The sequence below is a fragment of the Oreochromis aureus genome, linkage group 1 (assembly GCF_013358895.1).
Source record: "Oreochromis aureus strain Israel breed Guangdong linkage group 1, ZZ_aureus, whole genome shotgun sequence".
NCBI classification, from domain to species: Eukaryota; Metazoa; Chordata; class Actinopteri; order Cichliformes; family Cichlidae; genus Oreochromis; species Oreochromis aureus.
Window position 1 is genome coordinate 38,716,773 of NC_052942.1, and position 20,146 is coordinate 38,736,918.

General features: G+C 39.0%; 1 protein-coding gene across 1 annotated transcript; it reads right to left on the reverse strand.

Moving 5' to 3' along the window:
- Nucleotides 1–5,017: 5,017 nt before the first annotated feature.
- Nucleotides 5,018–6,997, reverse strand: LOC116323365 (chymotrypsin B-like; the record flags this gene model as incomplete). The annotated part of the gene is made up of 6 exons (XM_039611665.1): nt 5,018–5,326; nt 5,574–5,757; nt 5,838–5,919; nt 6,325–6,404; nt 6,485–6,588; nt 6,958–6,997. Coding segments are annotated over 6 exons (747 nt in total), but the record flags the coding sequence as incomplete, so codon positions are not given.
- Nucleotides 6,998–20,146: the final 13,149 nt, after the last annotated feature.

Genomic DNA, 20,146 nt, shown 5'->3' on the forward strand with positions numbered 1-20,146 from the left:
TGTATCTGATCATTTCATACAGAAAGTTTGTTTTAAGAACATGACAAGACAATTACTCATGAGCACCCAACATTCACCATTTATTGTGCCATCTTAGTCATCTGAGAAACAGAAAAATCAGTGACGTAGCTCATCAGGCTCACAATCCATCAAAACTCAAAGGCTGCCCCAGTGAAACAATAAATTTGAACCTGGTCTTGAGCCCAGTTTGGGTGAAGATTAAATTCTGACCAATACTCTAGGAGCAGTAGTGATTCTTGTGAAGTAACAACATAAAGTCTGCATTAATGTAATGTATCAACGGGACATTTGCTATTTTAGAAAAGTTATTCTTTACATTTGCAAAATTTTTTAAACTTCATTGTGCTCAGTCAGACCTGTTAGCATAAAACTTGAAATATTAAAATAGTACAAAACCTTTGATAAGTGACAGTAAAGATCAGTTTATAACAAGTAAGACATCAAACTCTTGTATTTGTCTTCGTTTACAATTGCAACAAATTCCACAGAACCAATATCTCTGAAAATGAGTGCATGCTTCTGAAACATTTGATAATATGAATATTTCAGAAACATCAGTTTGAGTCTGCTCAATTGCAAAACAAAGGAAAAACTACTGACTTGCATGAGATAAGCATCTGCAGAGTCCACCATTATATTGTTGTTCACATAAGTTTCTTAAACCATGAACAAATGAGTAATTGTCTAATCTGAATGTAAAGTGTAGTCATTTAGTGACATACAAAAGTGAGAATGAGAACTTGCAAGAATAAAAAAAACAAACAGTAAAATAAAACTGTCCTTAACACTAAGGAGCATACAATTACAGTTCTGCATGGGTTTCTGCAAGAGTCTGTTTCTTAGACCATGCACTAGTGAGATGCACTGCCTTCCACCAATGTTCATTAGGATGTTCTGAATGACTTCAAAGATGTCCTTAAGTTCCTTTGGATAGTCTATGTTGAGGGCAAAAAGAAGGCCCATCAGCATGGAAATGGCACTTGAGACATCCTCAGATTAGACAGGATTACTGCCGCCTCAAGGACAACCAACACATCGATGATGTCTTCTTCTTTCACCATCGCAATGCCAACTTTCATCTTCTTAGAAAACGTGTCTTCAATACCTGTCGGCTATAAAAGGGTTCAAAGACAAAAAAATTAAAAAAAAAAATTACACAATTACAATTACACAATATCCCTTGTGCTTAAGAATTCATGTCTTTCCAAAGAAGAGCCATACTGATGCTTTGGATGATGGTGATTGGCTTTGGGTAACACTTATTAGTTGTTAAAGTTTTTTCAGAATGAGATATGCACCCCATGTTACAAATCCATTTCTTGCTTTAAACAAAGACCATGTTCATAAATAACTGAGCATGTCTTCAATTGCAGAATTCAAACAAAATTTTCAATTTAAATGGTAAATGGCTCAGATTTGTATAGCGCTTTACTAGTCCCCAAGGACTCCAAAGCGCTTTACACATTCAGTCATTCACACACATGGGTGGATGACTGAATCGTGGCTGAAGAGTTGACAGTTCGCCTTATAATTGGAAGGTTGCCGGTTCGAGCCCCGGCTCCGACAGTTTCAGTCGTTGTGTCCTTGGGCAAGACACTTCACCTGTTGCCTACTGGTGGTGGTCAGAGGGCCCGGTGGTGCCAGTGTCCGCAGCCGCGCTCTGTCAGTGCGCCCCAGGGCGGCTGTGGCTACAACGTAGCTTGCCATCACCAGTGTGTGAATTTAAATCTACTTATGCTAAATATTGGCTGTGCTCTAAACCAAACCTAGCTGAGAATACATGAAATGTGCAAACTGCAGCTACACTACAGGATCAGATTGTGGCTCCATAGACAATGCTTCTTTAATCAGTTTATTGATTAAAGTTTATTTTTTCCCCTATATTAACAGCATGAAAAAGAGCATATAGACATGGCTGAACAGGTTGCATAATTGGCACTGAATATCAACATCCACCTTTACCCAGCTGCCCAATGACTCTCGGCCAGTAACCTTTAATTGCTTACCCAGTCTACACAGTCTCTTTTCCAGGGTCCAGGACATTTCACCAAAGTATTGCCCCCACAGCTGTAGCAGCCACTGCAGCCCCTTAAATATCCTAATATCTCTGCCATTACAATATACAATGTGAGAAATCAAACGTAAAGCTGAAGTGAACAGTACAGCAGCGAAATGTCAAAGACCCTGGTGAAGACATGAATAAACACAAGACACTAATAATATCACTGCTAGCTTGCCAGTTAGTTTCTCTGAAACCCAGACCAAATCCAGTGTCAAAGATCTTGTAATAATACATTTGGTGAGGAAAAAGTATTACGTGTTATCATGTGGCATCTATTGTTTCATAGATGCCACATGTTTCATTTAAAATCCACTGTGGTGCTGTCATTATTAAATTTACTAAAAGAAACAATGCTAACCTTCACAGTCTTGAAAGTGTGTGAGGGATCTTCCTTTAGAAAATGAGGTCCTCTGTCCTCTTCCTTTGTGTAGGCTCTGGTCAAAGAAGTCAAAAAGAAAACAAAACACTTTTTAAACAGTGTTTATGAAGCATGTAGACAGCTCCAAATTCACAGCTTTTTGATACATAATTCCATCAATATATGATTATCATTGGAGATTTTGAATCAGGCTTATCAGGACATTCAAGTAGAATATGATATCCAACCTACCACCAATATACATAGATTCTGTAAAAGTTACCACACTAAATGTCCAGTTGTGAAATATGATGACAGACTTTACTTATCAGCTTTCTTTCAATGAGTTCATCAGTTGAACTGGATAACCTAAAACTTAAACAAAGGATTAGATTTCGCAGTTGAACACTTACATCATCTCCGAAGCATCTTATGAGCCTAGTTAGCCCTCCTATGCCGCTCTTGATTTTGTACAGCTCCACGAACCTCTCCATAATGGTCAAGCACAGCAAAAGGAACCCTTTCAGGTCAACAGATGTAAGACGGGCAAATTCTGCTTCAACCTGAGCAATAGAAGAAGAGGGTGGAGAGTACCGGCAGAATAAAAAAAGATTCTTTGAGACCCAAATTTAAGCAAACAGTCATCTGAGGCCCATTAGAGAAAACACAAACACACAAAAGCAAACAAACAAAAGATGCACTTTACCTGCCCTTCAGCAAACAAGGAAGTTCAGAGAACAATAAGCTCTGTCTCGAAATCTTTTAAAGTAGAATGATTGTGAAAATGACTTATGTGATGTAAAACTTTAGTAAACGTGCGATTAAAAGAACACTGAGTAAAAGGACAAGTAACAATTTCCTTATTCCTCAGATGTTTACCTTGATGAGCAATACTGTTTTAGTCCAACTGCCTCATTAAAGTTACACAACAGGCTTTTTACATTAAAGCCAGCAAGTCCATTACATACTCCCTTTTAGATCTGAAATACTGTGCACATTCTGTGTATATGTAGTGGACAGCAATTTACCCAAAAGAGCGCAAAGTTTGCAAGTCCACCTCATTTAAATGACAAAGACAGATGTGATCATCTAGACCTGTGAAAATAAATTAATGACAAACTTGCAGTTATGGATGTTATTACAACCACAAGAACCTAAACAGTCTGCTCCATTGCTTTTGTTAATGAATCATTTGTTGGTAACACATCTGAATATTTAGTTTATTCCACCTGCATGTGATCATCAATAGTGCCATATTACTTCTTAAGAAGTACCCTGAAACTACAATCTTTATATCATTTGTTCTACAGAGCTGTTAAGTTACAATATAATCTGTGGTGTTTCCAGTATGACAAAATGCACAAATTATAACTTACCATTTGACTCCACTGACAAAAAAATAAATCCCCAGCATCAAGTTTGGCTTCACAGACCTAAAATAAGTCAAATAAAAAATATATGTTATAATTATATTGTTTTCGCCATTTATTCATGTTTGCTAATTTTCTGACATATAAACAATGTTAGTTTTGTTACAATACAGAGAATGCAGTTTAATTAAAAGGTAAATTATGCAAAAAAAAAAAAAACTTCTGCAGTATACCATGCCAAAAATCAGTGTCTCTGATGCCAATTATTTTATCACTACAGCTCTTTTAGTATGGAAACTCACACAATCTAGTCATACTGATCACAAGAGTTCAAAAATAAGTCAAAATGGTGAGCTGTTGTTAAGCATAAAGCATTTCAGGGTAACACATAACTGCACAATAGAATTAAAGCAAAAATAAACACACTGGAGGACTATCTGATAAAAACTAATATAATGCTGGTTTGTAGACCATATTTTGTCTCAGTCCTCAGTGCACTCTTGCAGCTTAGCATGCAGCAGTTAATAACAACTTAAGTGATTACATAGGGGTAAACAGATGACAACAAGCATCCGAGTCCTGCCAAAAGTTCTTTTTGAACCCAGTCAGTTATTGGAAATATTGCCAAAATGAACTTCCACCAAAATACAACAGCCTGTGAACTTGAAAGAAATTTACAAGTACAGAGACAATATGAAATAAGCTTTATTAATTAGCTGAGTTAGCTTGCTAATATCGCAACAGTGGTTGAGTGCACAACCTTAAAGCTAGCGGCACAATACTTGTGATTTGGTCAGTGCCACATTAAACCCATAAAAAGGCCATATGTCAGTTTATTAGGTCAAGTTTGGTCATGACATACAAGCTGGACCTTGTCGGCTAAAGTTACATTAGCTAAAGCAAACATTTCGGTAAAAGAGAAAACACACATCATGCCATAAATTCAAAACATGTTCCAACTTTGTAGCTCTCTTCCTTATAGTTATAACCAATGTTACTCACCTTGAAAGCATATTCCAAAGAAGACGATTAGGAAACGTCCAAGTAAAGTGAGCATGTCGTTAACCGCCAATTCCCCATGATGCACCTCGGTAGCAGTCCCGTGAGGCAGTTTTGAATCCTGCTGTGCTCAACTTACCCACATTGTCAAGTTCACATAAGTTGCTGATTTAGCTGGACATGAGTTTTCAAGTTAGCTTTTTTTGGTGTAATTGGGACGTTTTTAACTTGTAATTCTATGTTATAACAACAACTTCAGTCATCTATCGTCAAACTGATATAGAATAATATGTTGAAATAACAAACATCTAGAATTACATTTTACAGTGTGTGAATAAAATCTGAGCTGGAATGGTTTCCAGGTGGGTGGGCGGGTCCTTACCATGCAGGAAGTGGCACCAGCTCCACCGGCACAGATCATGACATCAGAGATGTTGCTGCCCCAGTGTTGCTTGCACTCCTCATTGGACAGCAGAGGCAGAGCAGCCTGCTGCAGGTTGTTGGGAGTACTGGGAGCTATGGGACAGTCACCATGGAACATTTTTGTCACTGCCATAAATGCCTGTTATACTGATAATACACATAGTTTGTCTGATAATATTTCTGATGGAGAAATACGCTAACTACAACTGTTCCAACTTGATAATTTGTGCAGAATTAACGTTTTTGTTGGCTAAAGAAAGAAACTGCATTAAACTACACTGAGGGTTAAACTCAGACTGCTCTCTGTTTTTTCTCCATGCGACTATGGAAGAGATCTCACCGTTGTAACGAGTCAGACCCCAGCCGGTAGTGACGCATTTCATGCCAGCAGCAGCGAAGTTGTCAGTAGTGTTGGCAAGGCAGACGGGAGACACGTTGGTGCCCAGGCGAGCAGGGCTGGCCAGCTTGATCAGGGCGATGTCATTGTTGATGGTTTGGGGATTCCAGCTGGGGTGGGTGAAGACCTGTGAGAAGTATGGAGGGAGGGGTTAGATAAGGAAAAGTGCATGCTTTGAAAGCTCGTTGGTTGACGATTGGTTCTCACCTTGGCAGGCTTCAGCACCTGGATGTTTTCAGTGGAGCCATAACCCTTATTGTGCTCTCCAGCAATCACATTGTGGTAGGTCCTAGCAGTAGGATAGGAATACAACTCTTAAATGTCAAATCACACAATGAATAAGTGTTATTATTCAGTCCACAAACACGCTATCCTCATACCACAAATACCTGTCGAAAGGGAATTTATCCATAACAGTCCAAGACAAATGCAACATGTCTGTCGCACAAAAAGTCTACAATAATCAGCTTCAGGAATTTACTGAGCCGCCATAAATGTGCAACTGTACACGTGCGAGCTGTTTTTATGGGTTTGCATGTTTGTGCAGAACTGATTCATACAAAGGAAGTCGCACTGTCGGTTTAAATAAATACACGATATTTGTCTGACTCGTTTTTTAAAGTTTTGCATCTTCAGCAGCAACCAGCCACAGACAGATGTGTGAGCTGATGTCCTGAGGTTTTCTCGTGCTGACCTGACGTTACAGTGAGCAGCAGTCACCACCCACTGCTCGCTGATCAGAGATCCTCCACAGAAGTGGAAGCCGTTGGTTTGCTGTGAGGAAAACAAGAGCAAACTCAGTCAATGAAGAAGAAGAAGAAGCTGCTCACGATTACTGAGGTCAGCTGACTCACCTGTAGAGACACCTGCCAGGGCCAGGAGTGAGGCACTGCCTCCTTGCCGTGGACGATGCGGGCATAGCCAGTGACCCGGGGAGGGATGGCAGGGGCGCCACAGCCTGAGGTTTTGACACAAAGAGAACTTTAAAGAGCTGTTTTGCTGAGATCAGCACCAAACACCTGAGACACCAAACGTTTTCATGCTGATCAGAGAGCTGCTGGACCAGCAGAGTCACACTGACCATTTGAAATACTTCAATATCTAACTGCACAGTAATCTTTGCAACTGAGCGCTGATCAGCTCACATGCAGTTACCGTGGCCCACCTCAACTAATAATCAACTTTTTATTAAAAAAAAAAAAAAAAAGTTTCACAGATCTTCTAATTCATGCAGCAGTTACACATTCAACTTTTAAAAAGTAATAAAAGTGTCGAAAACTTGAATCAAACTGAAACTTTGAAAGACGACTGAACCTGGCGTTCTCACGGGCAGCGCTGACAAAGGCGGGGGACGATCCAGAGGAAGGCCATGGTGGTCATGGCGATGAAGGGCAAGCTGCTGTTTTATCCCCGCAGCGTGTTGGAACGTAGCCAATCAGAAGTGTCTTAGAGTTTCCTCCTCAGGTTATCAGAACTCAGGCGATGGTGGGATTCTCACGACCCTCACGCCCTGACAAGCAGCTCTGTGATTGGCTGAAAAATGTAAAAAAACCAAAATGTTGACGACTGCTTTAATCGGGAACATCTAGGTGCTCATGTAGTTTTATCAAAACCCAAGTTTGTTAGATTAAGCAGATGGAAAATTCAAGAAAACAGTGAGAAAAGAGGCTCAAAACAGATTTCATTTCCTGAGGTTTAAATACAAACATTACACTGCAATCAAACCAAGTATTTGGAGTGTATTTATATATGTTTAATCAAAACCAGATTATATACAGAAACGAGTCATATTCAGCAGTATCTTAACTGCATTTTAACTTGTCTTCATACTATATAGTTATTTTTATTTGCTTTGCTTTGTGTTTTCCATCATGTTTCTGTATTTATCTCCCGTTTAAAATTTGTTCCCTGCATTGGTGTTTGATTTGTATTTTCAGCTCTGGGGTAATCTACTGCTGCTTATAAATGTACTCTCTGAATAAACGCGTCTCGATATAACTTATTGCTTTTCTATTAGTGGAGCTTCAGTTTAGAGCTGGAACAACGCAGCTCAGTGTGAATGAATCAGCTTTTGATTTGAGTGTGTCGTGTTTGCTAAATCCACTTGGAATAACAGATTAAATTGAATGTTCATTTAATAACAGAGCACCAGATATCCGTGGTCTAATAAAACTATTAGTCGCCCTTCACTTTATTTATTGGGAAACAAAATGAGTCATGTTTCTGTGAACCAGATACTACACAACAGGTTTTTTTTTGCATACATTAAATGATAAAACCTTTATTGTAGCTTGATTAAGAGTGTAGTATTTATTTATTAGTCTCTTTTTCCCTGTTATGTCCATGTTATTCTAGTAATGCTGTTAATGCTTAGTTTAGCATCTGAAGGCTTAACCTTTTAATGGAGAATTGTGGGGATTAAAACACCATTTTTACGGATGCTAAACAATGTCTGTTTCTCTTTTTGGGCAAGCTAAATTAAATTATTTTAACCTTCAAATCACCGCAAGTGGACATTTATGACCCTAGCTGTATATTAAAATGTGCTGTTGTCATCATTTAATGGGAAAATGCTCCCTGTCATTAAAGTTTTCTGAGTTTTCACAGGTATTATATATTATTATATTAATGTGGCAAGGATAACAGAGAGTATCATGGGCTTTGTTTGTTGATTTATTTGCTTTGAATTTGTTTAATTATTTGAAAATTAATCATTATTTCCACAGTTATGGTTTAATAAAGAGTGAAGTAACAAAAGATGCAAAAAGAGTGGTTGTTCATCAAACTATTACCTGGTCACATATTTATATTATAAATACTAGCCAAAGGTAATGAATAATTTACTCAAACTTGCCATAGGCTTGATCACGTTTTCACTAGTGATACATATAATATTTATTTTGTTAGAAGTAACTGACACAGACTGTTTAAATAAATGTAAATGTGTTTGAACAATTTGGGTTTTAACTCCTTTTTGCATAAAAAAATAAACTCCACTCCTTTAGTTCATTAAAATATCTGGGTTGCTTAATGGTTAAGCAAACAGTCTATTTCCATCAGGCTGACGGTGCACTTTGCAGACAGTACAGTACGGCAGCTGTGACTCTGACATGTTGACTCGGGCTGATCTGAAAGATGCTTTTGTGGGATTAATTAATTAATTAATTAATGAGATGTGAACCAAGAAACACCACAGTTTACTGAAAAGTAACAAATTTAAAATTAGCGTTAAAAATACGAACTTTTTAACAGTCAAAAGTTTCTTTTGTTTCAAGTTTTTATAACTAAAAACGTGAATCACTTAGATACAGTATCTGTTCTGACTGGCTTTGGTTTAAAATTCACTTGATTCAGTTCTGTTTATCTGGACCACAGTTTTTATTTGGATCCTTTTTTAAATTCTGCCTGAGCTATTAACGTGCTTCACCTCAGAATATCAGGCTCCACGCAGATCCAGCCTCTGCTGGTTCTGAAAGTGCTGCTGTGAAACGCTCGATTGTCAGCACCTGAAGATTGGGAAACCTTGTTACCATGCACCAGGTTAATGATTGGTCAGAGTGAGGCAGGTGGAGGAAGATCACTCATTGGTTCATCTAATGCCATCTGATCTCAAAGGCTCTATGACAAACATTTTTCTCAGCTTTTTTTTTACTTTTTGTACTTTTGGCCAGGACGGCTGTGTCGCTTCTCCTGAAATTCATCACGATGACTGCAGTAAGACTTCTCTGACACCAGGGGGCAACACGGAGTCAACAGAGACTTCAGCCAAAATTGATCCTGCGCTGTGTGTGAGTCTTTTAAACTTTCTTAATGAATTTTTAATAAATGATGAACATTAACATTTTTTCCTTTAGATGATAAAACCCAATTTGTTGTTGCTCCAGAAAAAATGTCACTGTAGTTAAAATCTTTTTTTTCACTTTCACACTTTTTTTCTTTTTAAATAAATCTTTTTTAAAAATAAATAAATAAATGAATATAAACAGGGAAAGGAAATAAAACCTGTCCCATAACCAATTATTGTTTTTATAAATGTATAATTTAGCAAAAATAATTAATGAAAGCTGAGAGAGGAAGAGAGAGAGAGAGGGGGAGAGAGAAAAGTCTGATTAAACCTCCTGAAAGGTTTTCTAAGAAGCTCACATGCAGCAAATTCAGGAACTTCAAGATTAATTAAAACTTAAACACAACAAAGTCAAAAGTTAATGATTAGTCTGGTCGTCCTCTAATTTAAGGTGCATTTATACTCTTTGCTTAAGGTTCTTTGAGGTGATTTAATGCCAGTCAGAATAGTTTTAAGGGCATTTATGTCCTGATCCTGAGTTTTTGGTCCCTTTGTTTAGAGCTGATGGCTCCTGGGTTCCCAGTTAAGAGTTTTCTTTTTGATTTAATGTTTTGGATAATGTGCTGTGTTTCAGGTAATGTTTATTCTCTACTGTTTTACTGCTTTGGGTCTTTTAGTTTCGTGTCTTGTAATCTTTGTTAGCCTGTGTTTCCCATGTTAAATTTCCTTTAGTGTAGGTTTCATGTTTTGTTACTTCAGATGTTATTTTGACAGTTTCTCATCTTGTGTGCCCTCTGTTCAAACTCAGAGCCTTCTTGACTGACAAAAACAGAAGATATAGATTCAAGAAAGCCAGACAACAAAAAACAAACAAACCTTGGGGCTGGTTTATCTAATCTCTATTTGGAGGATCCCTGCCTTTAAACTCCTGCAGGAAAAACTGAGCAGCAACCTCTGGATCTGAGAAATTAAGCCAAGTCAGAAATGTTAGTAACTGCAGTTCCTCCAGTGCCTACTTGAAGCTGCCTGCCATCAATCCCCCAAAGATTCACATGACTACAGGAGGAACAGAGACTTTTACAGCCTGGTTCAAAACATTAAGTTTTGTTTACATTCTAAAATTGAAATAGGGGTTAAAGTTAAGGTCTGCCGTCACTTTAATGGTGACACACACCCTCTGTGGCACAGCATTTTTGCACCTTGTTCCAAATATTAAGACATTCTGTTGTACAAAAGCCGGCACCACTTACAAGGCACTTACCCAAAGATTGGCTTTTATTCAGTGGCTGCAAAGAAAGCAGAGAAGGCCCAGTGACAGTCAACCTTTTGCTGCCAACTCTTTCCCCATATGGAAAAGAAGTAGCAGGGCTCACAAAGTCGGAATGGAAAAGAAACTCTAATAAATAACACATTCTTTAAAAATCTGCATGAGACATGATAATGAGACTCCCACAACGGCTTAAAATTGTTAGAAGTATCAAGTGTGACTCAACAGAGATGTGCCTTTCTTAGGGTGAACGGATGTACTGAGCTCAAAAGAAGCAGCAGAGATAACAGTTACCAGCAGTTTTAAAGGTCAGAAAAGGGGGATAAATAAATGAAAGACCATAACCGTAAGCTTTAGCTTTTTCTGTGCTTGTTATATTTTCTAGGTTGGGAAAGTTGCACACAAATATAATATTTATCTTTCAATGGCTCAATGCCAAACCTGTAGCTCGCAAACTCTGCTGTATTTTTTATTCGGATGTATCAGCGTTTCAGATCACCGTTAGTTTATTCTGAACTGTTCACATTAACACTGGCTGCCTGCTAGGCTTCACCTCAATGAGCCTCTCCATCATGTGTGGGCTGAATATGTGTTTTGCAGTATTTTTAATGCGGGCCATGTTATTTATCTGATAAATTATATAAATTGCTGTTCAGTTAACTGAACAAACAACCTGTCCAAGATGTCTGTGTTCTAGTTTTGATGACTGAAACTCACCAAAACTGAGTGGAACAGCTGACAGGAAAGTAAAACTGTCATTAGCCGTGATACTTCACACTGAGAGTTTGTTAGCAGCTGCTTGTCAAACACCCCCATTACTCTTTCAGTAATCTCATTTATTCTAGCTAGAATTTCCGTTGTTTCAGGAAATTTGTAGAAATTAATTTGAGAGAAGGCGGCTCAGTGAGCTGAAAAATGACATCGACAGTTCATCGGAAGTAAAAACAAATGAAGAGAGTTCAAAGTGCTGACTCAGCACTTTGTCTTGTTCATAGAAAATTGAATTTTGGGTTCACTGGTGAGCTCACACGATGACTCTTGGAATCAGTAAATACAAAGTGGCACCAAATTTTACTGCAGTTAAAAAGTTGATGAGTTGGTCATTTCAAATTGGCTTTAATATGAATGCAAACATGATTCAATGTCACTGCATTTTAGGTTGCCCTGTCCAGGGTGTACCCTGATTTTCTAAGATAAGATAAGATAAGATAACTCTTTATTGTCATTGCACAGTCATACATAGTACAATAGTACAATGAAATTGGAAAACTGTCCTACGTCAGCACTACATGTAACACAACACGACACGATACGACGCAACGCAACACAAACAACACAACCAACACAACCAACACTCTCTCCTGCCATGACACCTGGGACAGGCTCCAGGCCCTCTGCAACCACCCTGAATTGGATGAGTATAAGAAAAATGGATGGATGGACATGATAAGTTAAGATAAACCTTTATTAGTCCCACATTGGGGAAATCTGTTGTGTCACAGCAGAAAGTGGACAGTGCAAAGTAACAGCAGCACAAATTAAGAAAAACATTGGAATAGGATAAGCTAAAAAGAATAAGATACTATATACAAAAGAATAAAATACAAAGTTGTCAGAAAAAAAATGACACTTAGTGTTGTTGCACGTGTGGATGTGTGTGTTTGGTCATCTGCAAAGTCGTTGTTGTGGAGTCTGACAGCAGTAGGAAGGAAAGACCTGCGAAATCTCTCCGTCCCACATCGTGGGTGCCGCAGCCTGCCGCTGAATGAGCTGTTCAGTGCTGTGCTCCTGCATGGGGTGGGAGATGTTGTCCAATAGGGATGACAGCTGTCACTCACCACCTCCACTGGGTCCAGAGGGCATCCTAGAACAGAGCCGGCCCTCTGGATCAGTCTCTTCCTGTCCCCAGCAGAGATGCCGCCACCCAAGCAGACCACACCATAAAAGATGGCTGAGGCCACCACAGAGACATAGAAGGTCTTCATGAGTGGGCCCTTCACTCCAAAATACCCGAGTCTCTGCAGCAGGTACAGCCTGCTCTGCCTTGTTCTGTAGAGGGCTTTTGAATTGTGAGTCCAGTCCAGTTTATTGTACAGATGAACACCGTGAAAACCAAGGATAGAGCAAGCTAAATGTTTTTCAGCTTTGAATAAGGGACTGTAAAATATAATTTGATTCAATTCAGAGATATTTGCATAGCACCAAATCCACAGCACAGTCTCCTCGAAGTGCTTTATATTTTAAGGTAAAATAAAAAAATACAGGGAAAAAACCCCCAAATCACGCTATCCCCTATAAGCAAACAGTTGGCGACAGTGGGAAGGAAAAACTTGCTTTTAACAGGAAGTAACCTCCTGCCAAACCAGGCATGGGGAGGGGCGGGGCCATCTGATGCAACAGGTTGGGTGTGAAAGGAGGGAAACAAGACAAAGAAAGACTGTGGAAGCGAGCCAGAGATGAATAATAACTAATGTAATTCAAAGTAGTGAATAAAGACATAGTGAGTCAAGAAGAAACACCCTAATGGGGTTATACAGTACTAGAAGGTCATTAAGATAAGATAGGGCCTCATTATTCAAGTGAGAAAGATTTTAAATTCCATTCTGGATTAAACAGGGAGCCAATGAACCAGTATGGGTGAAATCTGCTCTCTCTTTCTAGTCCCTGTCAGGACTCTTGCTAAAGCGTTTTGGATGAACTGAAGGCTTTTGAGGGAGTTTTTAGGACTGATAATAATTAATTACAGTAGTCCAGCCTAGAAGTAATAAATGCATGAACTAGTAACTAGTGTTACTGGGGACCACGGCAACACCATCCAGAGTATCCCAGAAAGTTGATTTTGTTAATCTGGGCCTAGCATTTTCAGTGGGAGTGGCTTTGTCACTCATCCCGGTGGCTTCTTCAGTCGAGATACAAATTAAGATTAAGATGAAGATTTAACTTTCTGGGATTTCAGCAGGTTTCTATGATTTTTAGAGCCGAGTACAATAACCTCAACAATCTGAGGTCATCCAGGTCTTTAGGTCTTTAAGACATTCCTGCAGTTAAACTAATTTATGTGTCGACTCACGGATTAATAAATCTGCGTATCATCGGCATAGCAATGAAAATGTATGCTGTGCCTTCTAATTATACTGCCTAAGGGAAGCATGTCATTTAAACATATGAGGAGCTCTTAATGATGGAAAAGTCTGTCTTTAAGCCCTAGCCTAGTAGAAATCTCTCATATTCTGAGTCCTCTCTGAAGTGGTGTGAAGCAACAGGGTGTTGGCTTTCGGCCGTCGATGGTCCTGAAAATTAAAGCATCCACTGCCGTCTCGCATGTTTTATTTTGGAAAGTTATTATTATTTATTGATTTATTCATTCACAGCTGAAAAGGTACTCCAAAGCAAAGTGAGCAGAGCTTAAAAAACAAAGGTAACATCACGCTCAAATGTTGCACACTATATCTTTATTAAATGTTTCCAGGAAATACACACGGCCGGATTGCTTCTGAGAATCCTGCCTGATCAATAATGATTATATTTCAAGTGGATAACAAATGGTGGCCGGGGGCTGGGGGGGCTTGTTTAAGCTCATCTTTGTGCAGAGATGAAAATAAAATGTCAGAGTCAATCTGTAGATTTGTTGTTGGCTTGTTTTAACCGGAGTCAAATAAACAGATGATTCAGTTCAGACCGCAGGTCATCAGGGGCTCAGCCTCTGTTTCCATGGTAACTGGTCTCCAGCTCTTGATGCTGACTGTAAGCCGGGGCCTACAGCACATTACCTATATGATTCATTTTGATTTCAGCATTATAAGAACTATGATTTGTGTTTTCTCCAGTTTGCTGCTGCAGGTGTGAAGCTGCTGCGGCTCCTCTGATTGACTTCATGAAGTGAGAACAACATCAGAGCAAAGATAATGAAAGCTTGCAGGGGAAATGGCCCAAATCAGCGGTGTTCCTGCACTCAGAAAAAAAGAATTTCATGTTTTAACTCAGCAATGAAAGCTCTGAAAGCTTTAGAGCATCGGAAAAGCCAAGTGCAGTAACAGAACAGCAGAAGAACAAACAAAACAAAAAAATTATTTCATGCTTTAAAGGGTAAAGACTTACCCGGAAGCTCCTGGTTTTACTCTTATTTACCCCTCATTCTAGTAAAAACAGTCAAAGCTTGGACACATTTTGTTTGTTGGAGTCCTGGAGCATGCAGCATTCAGAGACCGAACCAGTACCAAAGCTGGTACTTGATCTTGGTGCCATTTAAACTGCAGCAAAGGTCTGAGACTATTGCTCTACTTCGCGCTGCCCCTTCAAAGGAGGAGACTGCTGCTGTGTTTTTGTCTTTAAACCACTGACGAATGGCGATGCCTGAAAAGACGTCTAATCTGTCAAATTTAATTTGCAAATGCAGCATATTATTAACATTTATCTCATGCTGAATCCACCAGCATGGCTCTGTTTTATGTTTCAGAAAGTCCAATCAACAACAGCTCCTGAACAGTCAGTGGTATCTAAAGAGATTTTAAAATGCTTCCTTCCTGTCTCACAGGCAGCAGGCTCCACAGGAGCAGAGGCTCTCAAGGCCACATTATTTGTTCTTTTGAAATAATTAGTTCTTAATGCATGCAAAAATTTGGTTAATCACATTATGTTTCTTCTGAAGTCTTCCTATCCTTTCAGTTGTTGTACAGTGGCTTGAACAAGAATTTTCCTCCTTCTTGATTTATTAGTGTTTTACATATTTGTCATACTTGCATGCTTCAGATCAAACAAATTCTAACGTTAATCAAAGATAACCTGAGTAAATACAAAATGTAGGTTTGAAGAAATCTATTTCATTTATTAAGGATTTTTTTTTAACCCAAACCTAGCTGGCCCTGTGCGAAAGTCACTGCTCCTTAAACCTAATAAGTGGTTGGCAGTAAGAAATGCAACCAGACGTGTGATAACTGGCACCGAGTCTTACACATTGCTGGGGAGGAATTTTGGCCCACTCTTCCTTGTAAAATTGTTTTAATTCAGCCACACTGGAGGGATTTCAAGTATGAACGGCCTATTTAAGGCCAAAGCATCTAAAAAGGTTCAGAGTCAGACTTTGACTAGGCCTCTCCAAAATCACAGGTGGACTTGCTGGTGTGTGTTGGGTCATTGTCCTGATGCATAACCCAAGTGCGCTTGAGCCAGACCTTCTCTGACGTTTTCTGGCAGAGAGCAGAATTCATGGTTCCATCAGCTAGAGCGAGATCTCCAGGTCCTAAAGCAGCAAAGCAGCACCAGAACATCACCTACCACCACCAAGTTTGACTGTTGGCATTATGGGCATGTTTATGAAATTCTGTATGTGTTTTTATGTGTGATGTGAACTCAAAAAGTTCAGCTTTTGTCACATCAGTCCAAATATTTTCCAAACTTGGGGATTTTTAAGATGTTTTTTGGCAAATGTGAGACAAACCTTTGTTTTCATGGGGCGATCGTGGCTCAAGAGTTGGCAATTCGTCTTGTAATTGGAAGGTTGCCAGTTCGAGCCCCGGCTACGACAGTCTCGGTCGTTGTGTCCTCGGGCAAGACGCTTCACCCATTGCCTACTGGTGGTGGTCAGAGGGCCCGGTGGCGCCAGTGTCCGGCAGCCTCGCTTCTGTCAGTGCGCCCCAGGGTGGCTGTGGCTACAATGTAGCTTGCCATCACCAGTGTGTGAATGGGTGGATGACTGGATGTGTAAAGCGCTTTGGAGTCCATAGGGACTAAGTAAAGCGCTATACAAATACAGGCCATTTACCATTTCTTTTTTGTGAACAGTGTTCTTTTTTTCCCAGTCTCTTTCTTATTGTTGAATCGTGACCTCTGACCTTAACTGAGACAATTGAGGGCTGCAGTATTTTAGATGGTGTTCTGAGTTTTGTGACCTCCTGAATGAGTCGTTGATTTGCTCTTAGTGTAATTTTGGGAGGCTAGCTACTCGGGAATAAGTTCACCACTGTTACAAGTTTTTAACACTTTTTGATGATCAGATTGTTCAGAATGAACAATGAGCTGTGAGGTCAGTTCTTTGACATGATCAAGGAACTGACCTCCCAGCATTGTTCATTCAGTGGGCTGCTTTCAGTCATTGTGCAAATGTACTGTTTATAAGCCTGTGGAAAGCTACAGTCAGCTGAGAACGAAGAAGTCACTTGGATGAGTGACAAAACATTTCTTCCACTGAAAACGTTACGTGGAGATGAACAGAATCAACCTTTTGGGGTCTTCATCATGGATCACTGGAATCTCACAACCTTTGAAATGGCTTCGCAGCCCTTTCCAGGCTGATAGATGTCACTGGCTTTCTTTCGCAGTTGTTTCTGAGCTTCTTTAGATCAAAGAATGATGTTTCTTTTTGAGATCTTTTAACCTACAAAAATCAAAAAGCTCTAAGAAATCAGGACAAGGGTAAATATTTTTTTCATTGCACATAATATGTTCATATGTTTGCATCTAATTATTTTGCTTACTCCAAGATATCAGTGCATTTATGATGTTTGCTTTCTTCATATGTGGTTTGTTTGTTGCACAGTGGCGTGAGTTATCTTTGAGAGAGCTGAACTCACAGCTGGCTGCTTAGTTGAACTAATTTCTGCGTTATTGCATCTTTTTCTTCTTCTTCTTCTTCTTCTTTTGGGGGTATTCACAAGTAAGGACACTGGTGTCATAATAAGCTGGAGAGAGGACCCAACAGGCTGGTTGAACAATAATAAGTAAGCTTTTTATTAACTAAAAACTCTGGAATTCCCAGAAGGCAATAAAAACAGGAATCCTAGAAAGGTTAGACGTAACAAGGGAGGAACAAGAGTAGGATACGTCAAGAACAAGCAGATAATTGTGCACACAAATGCACAGACAAACACACACAAACACACCACTACCACCTCTCACTCACAGTCATGTTATTAAATGTCTGATGCCATAAATCAGACAGGAAATGAACCCTGTCATTGGTAAACATGTTGTCTGATCACCTTCTGCTGTGTCGATTACGTCAGGTTTTAATCACATTTACTCTCCATGAGAGTGCTATCAGCTGCACGAAGAGAAAAATATAGTTATCAAGTGGAAAAAACGTCAGTACATCTGCCTATCTCAGACTCCCAGTGACTGTCAGTCTGTCTGTGGCGTTCTCGGCCTTCAGCTCACTCATTACTACTGACAATAAGTTTTTTAACTGGGTTGAAAATACACAATTTGACTGTTATTAAAGTTCTTCCATTTCCTATAAATGTTTCCTATCTCTGACCGATGAATAAAATGCTGTTTCCAGCAGCAGGATGGAGTGCGTGGCTCTGACTCAGAATGAGCTGCACTGATGATGTGATGTTAACAGGTTCTGCCTGAAGGTTGCAGGTTTGTTGGAAATAAAAAAAAAAAAATCCACACTGATCCTTTTTAATTACATGAACAATAATAATATTAATCATGGTGGTAATAGCGTTCAGGGTCAGCTGGGTGAGCTGCATTTGTACTGCTTAAATTAATCTGTTATGCTGGCGCTGCCTCTCCCCGTTCTGTCACCTGTGACACGCGTCAACTTTATCAGGAAAGCAATACAGCTCTGCAGCAACTTCTCAAAGCTTCCACATTTTCAGTTTTAATTAGCAGAACAGTGACTTCAGGAAGTGGGATTTGCCAGATTTTAAAGCCCAGTTCATAAGTGGTAGGCTCATTTAGACGCCCAAGATAAATAAATGCCCAGTTAAAACCAGTTCATTTAAATAAAACCAATTTTCCAACGCACATAAATGACACATGATCTTTGATTTCATGTTACAGATTCAAGTAAATTTAACAGTTGCTGCAAAGTCACGACAAACAGGAGAAACATTTTCTTCGCAGAAGAAGATCAGTGAACCCACCACACACTAGAACAGTTGATTATGAGTGCAGAATGTCCTCAACACATTTCCTTTCCATTTGTTTGCCAGTTTTTAGTAGCATTATTCTTTAAAACTAGCTGAACAAATTATGAATGAGCTCTTTTTAGTGTCAAAGAAACATGAGGGGTACTTCCCAAAGCGGGACCTGCACAGGCCCACCCGTTCAATGTCCTCATGAGTCATGCTGCTCACTGCGATAGCCAAAGAAGTGCTAAACTACTGTGAACCGAATAATTAAACTGAGCTTGCACTGCAATAACTAATCTGTGGTATGTGTGTTGAAGGTTTTCATGATCAAATTGTATGAATTAATGTAAGTTATAGTTGAAGCACAGAATTCAGTTGAAGGGGCACAGTGACTTTTCTGGGCAGGCGTATCCTTAACCATAATGCTTAACCTCTGAAAACACTTTAGTTATATTTTGGGTGCACACTTTTAATTAAAGGTCCAGGTCTGCTGAACTACTTTCTTATTTTGTCTTAATTTCTTTCTCTTGCTTTCTTTGCACTGGGGTGTACAGCTGCTGAGGAAGTGAAATGAGCAGATTTGTACTGGCTATTAAATACATGAAGTGCTGATTGGATCGTTCCAGTTTTTGAGATATCATGAGTGGAAGAGATGATGAAACTAGTTACTTTAAATATGTTGTTCCTATCATTTGACTTAGTTATTTAGATATTTTGGGTTTAATAACCATTAAGTGGAAGTAATAATTGAACAGGAAGTTATTTTATCTAGTTTTTGCTAATCAGATCATGTATTAATGTGTGTCACCACTATGTGCTCAAGTTTATCTGATCAACAAGTATACAAGCTCCCATTCTTCTCTTGGATGTTAGATGAGTTTATCTGAGCAGTTAGTTTATTACTTAGTTATATGTTAGCACAACAACTTAAGTTTAGTTTTGTTTATCTCCTTTAAAAGTTCCACCAATTATTTTACATTTTCTGTAAAATCTATCCATGATGTTCCTCATGCTTGACCAACTCAGTCCCAAGTAACAGTTACTGATTGATGTTACACAACATTAAAATTCAAAGTTTTGTGCAAATATAATCTTATAAGCTGTATAAAAGTATCAGTATAAAAGCATTCAAAAAAAAACTTAATAACACAACAATATCTGTGTGCATTTAACATAAACAGCACTAGCTAGGCTGGTAAACTATTACATAATGTAAAATGGTAACTGACCCATTCAGAGCACCAGGTAGCAGAAACCAAACAGGTTCATAAGTAATGAGGCAAAGCCAGAGGAAGTGATCTGTTGATTCATCAACGGGTTTTAACCTGGGTTACACGTTTATTATACTAGGCAAAATATTAGGAACACTTTTCAATATCATGTAATGCAGTGAACCACCTCCTACTGCAACTTTAATGAGCATAAAAGAATAAAATTGGAATCTGTGTTGTTGTTTTGGATTTCATTAGACTGGGTATGTGTTCTTAATAAAGTGGTTGGTTTTAAATATGTATTATTAACAGGCCATAGTTCCTACTTAGTTCTCCACACCATCCTGAGCACAGGTGTGCTGCTCTGAAGCAGAACAGTACTTTTTCTCAAAAGTCTT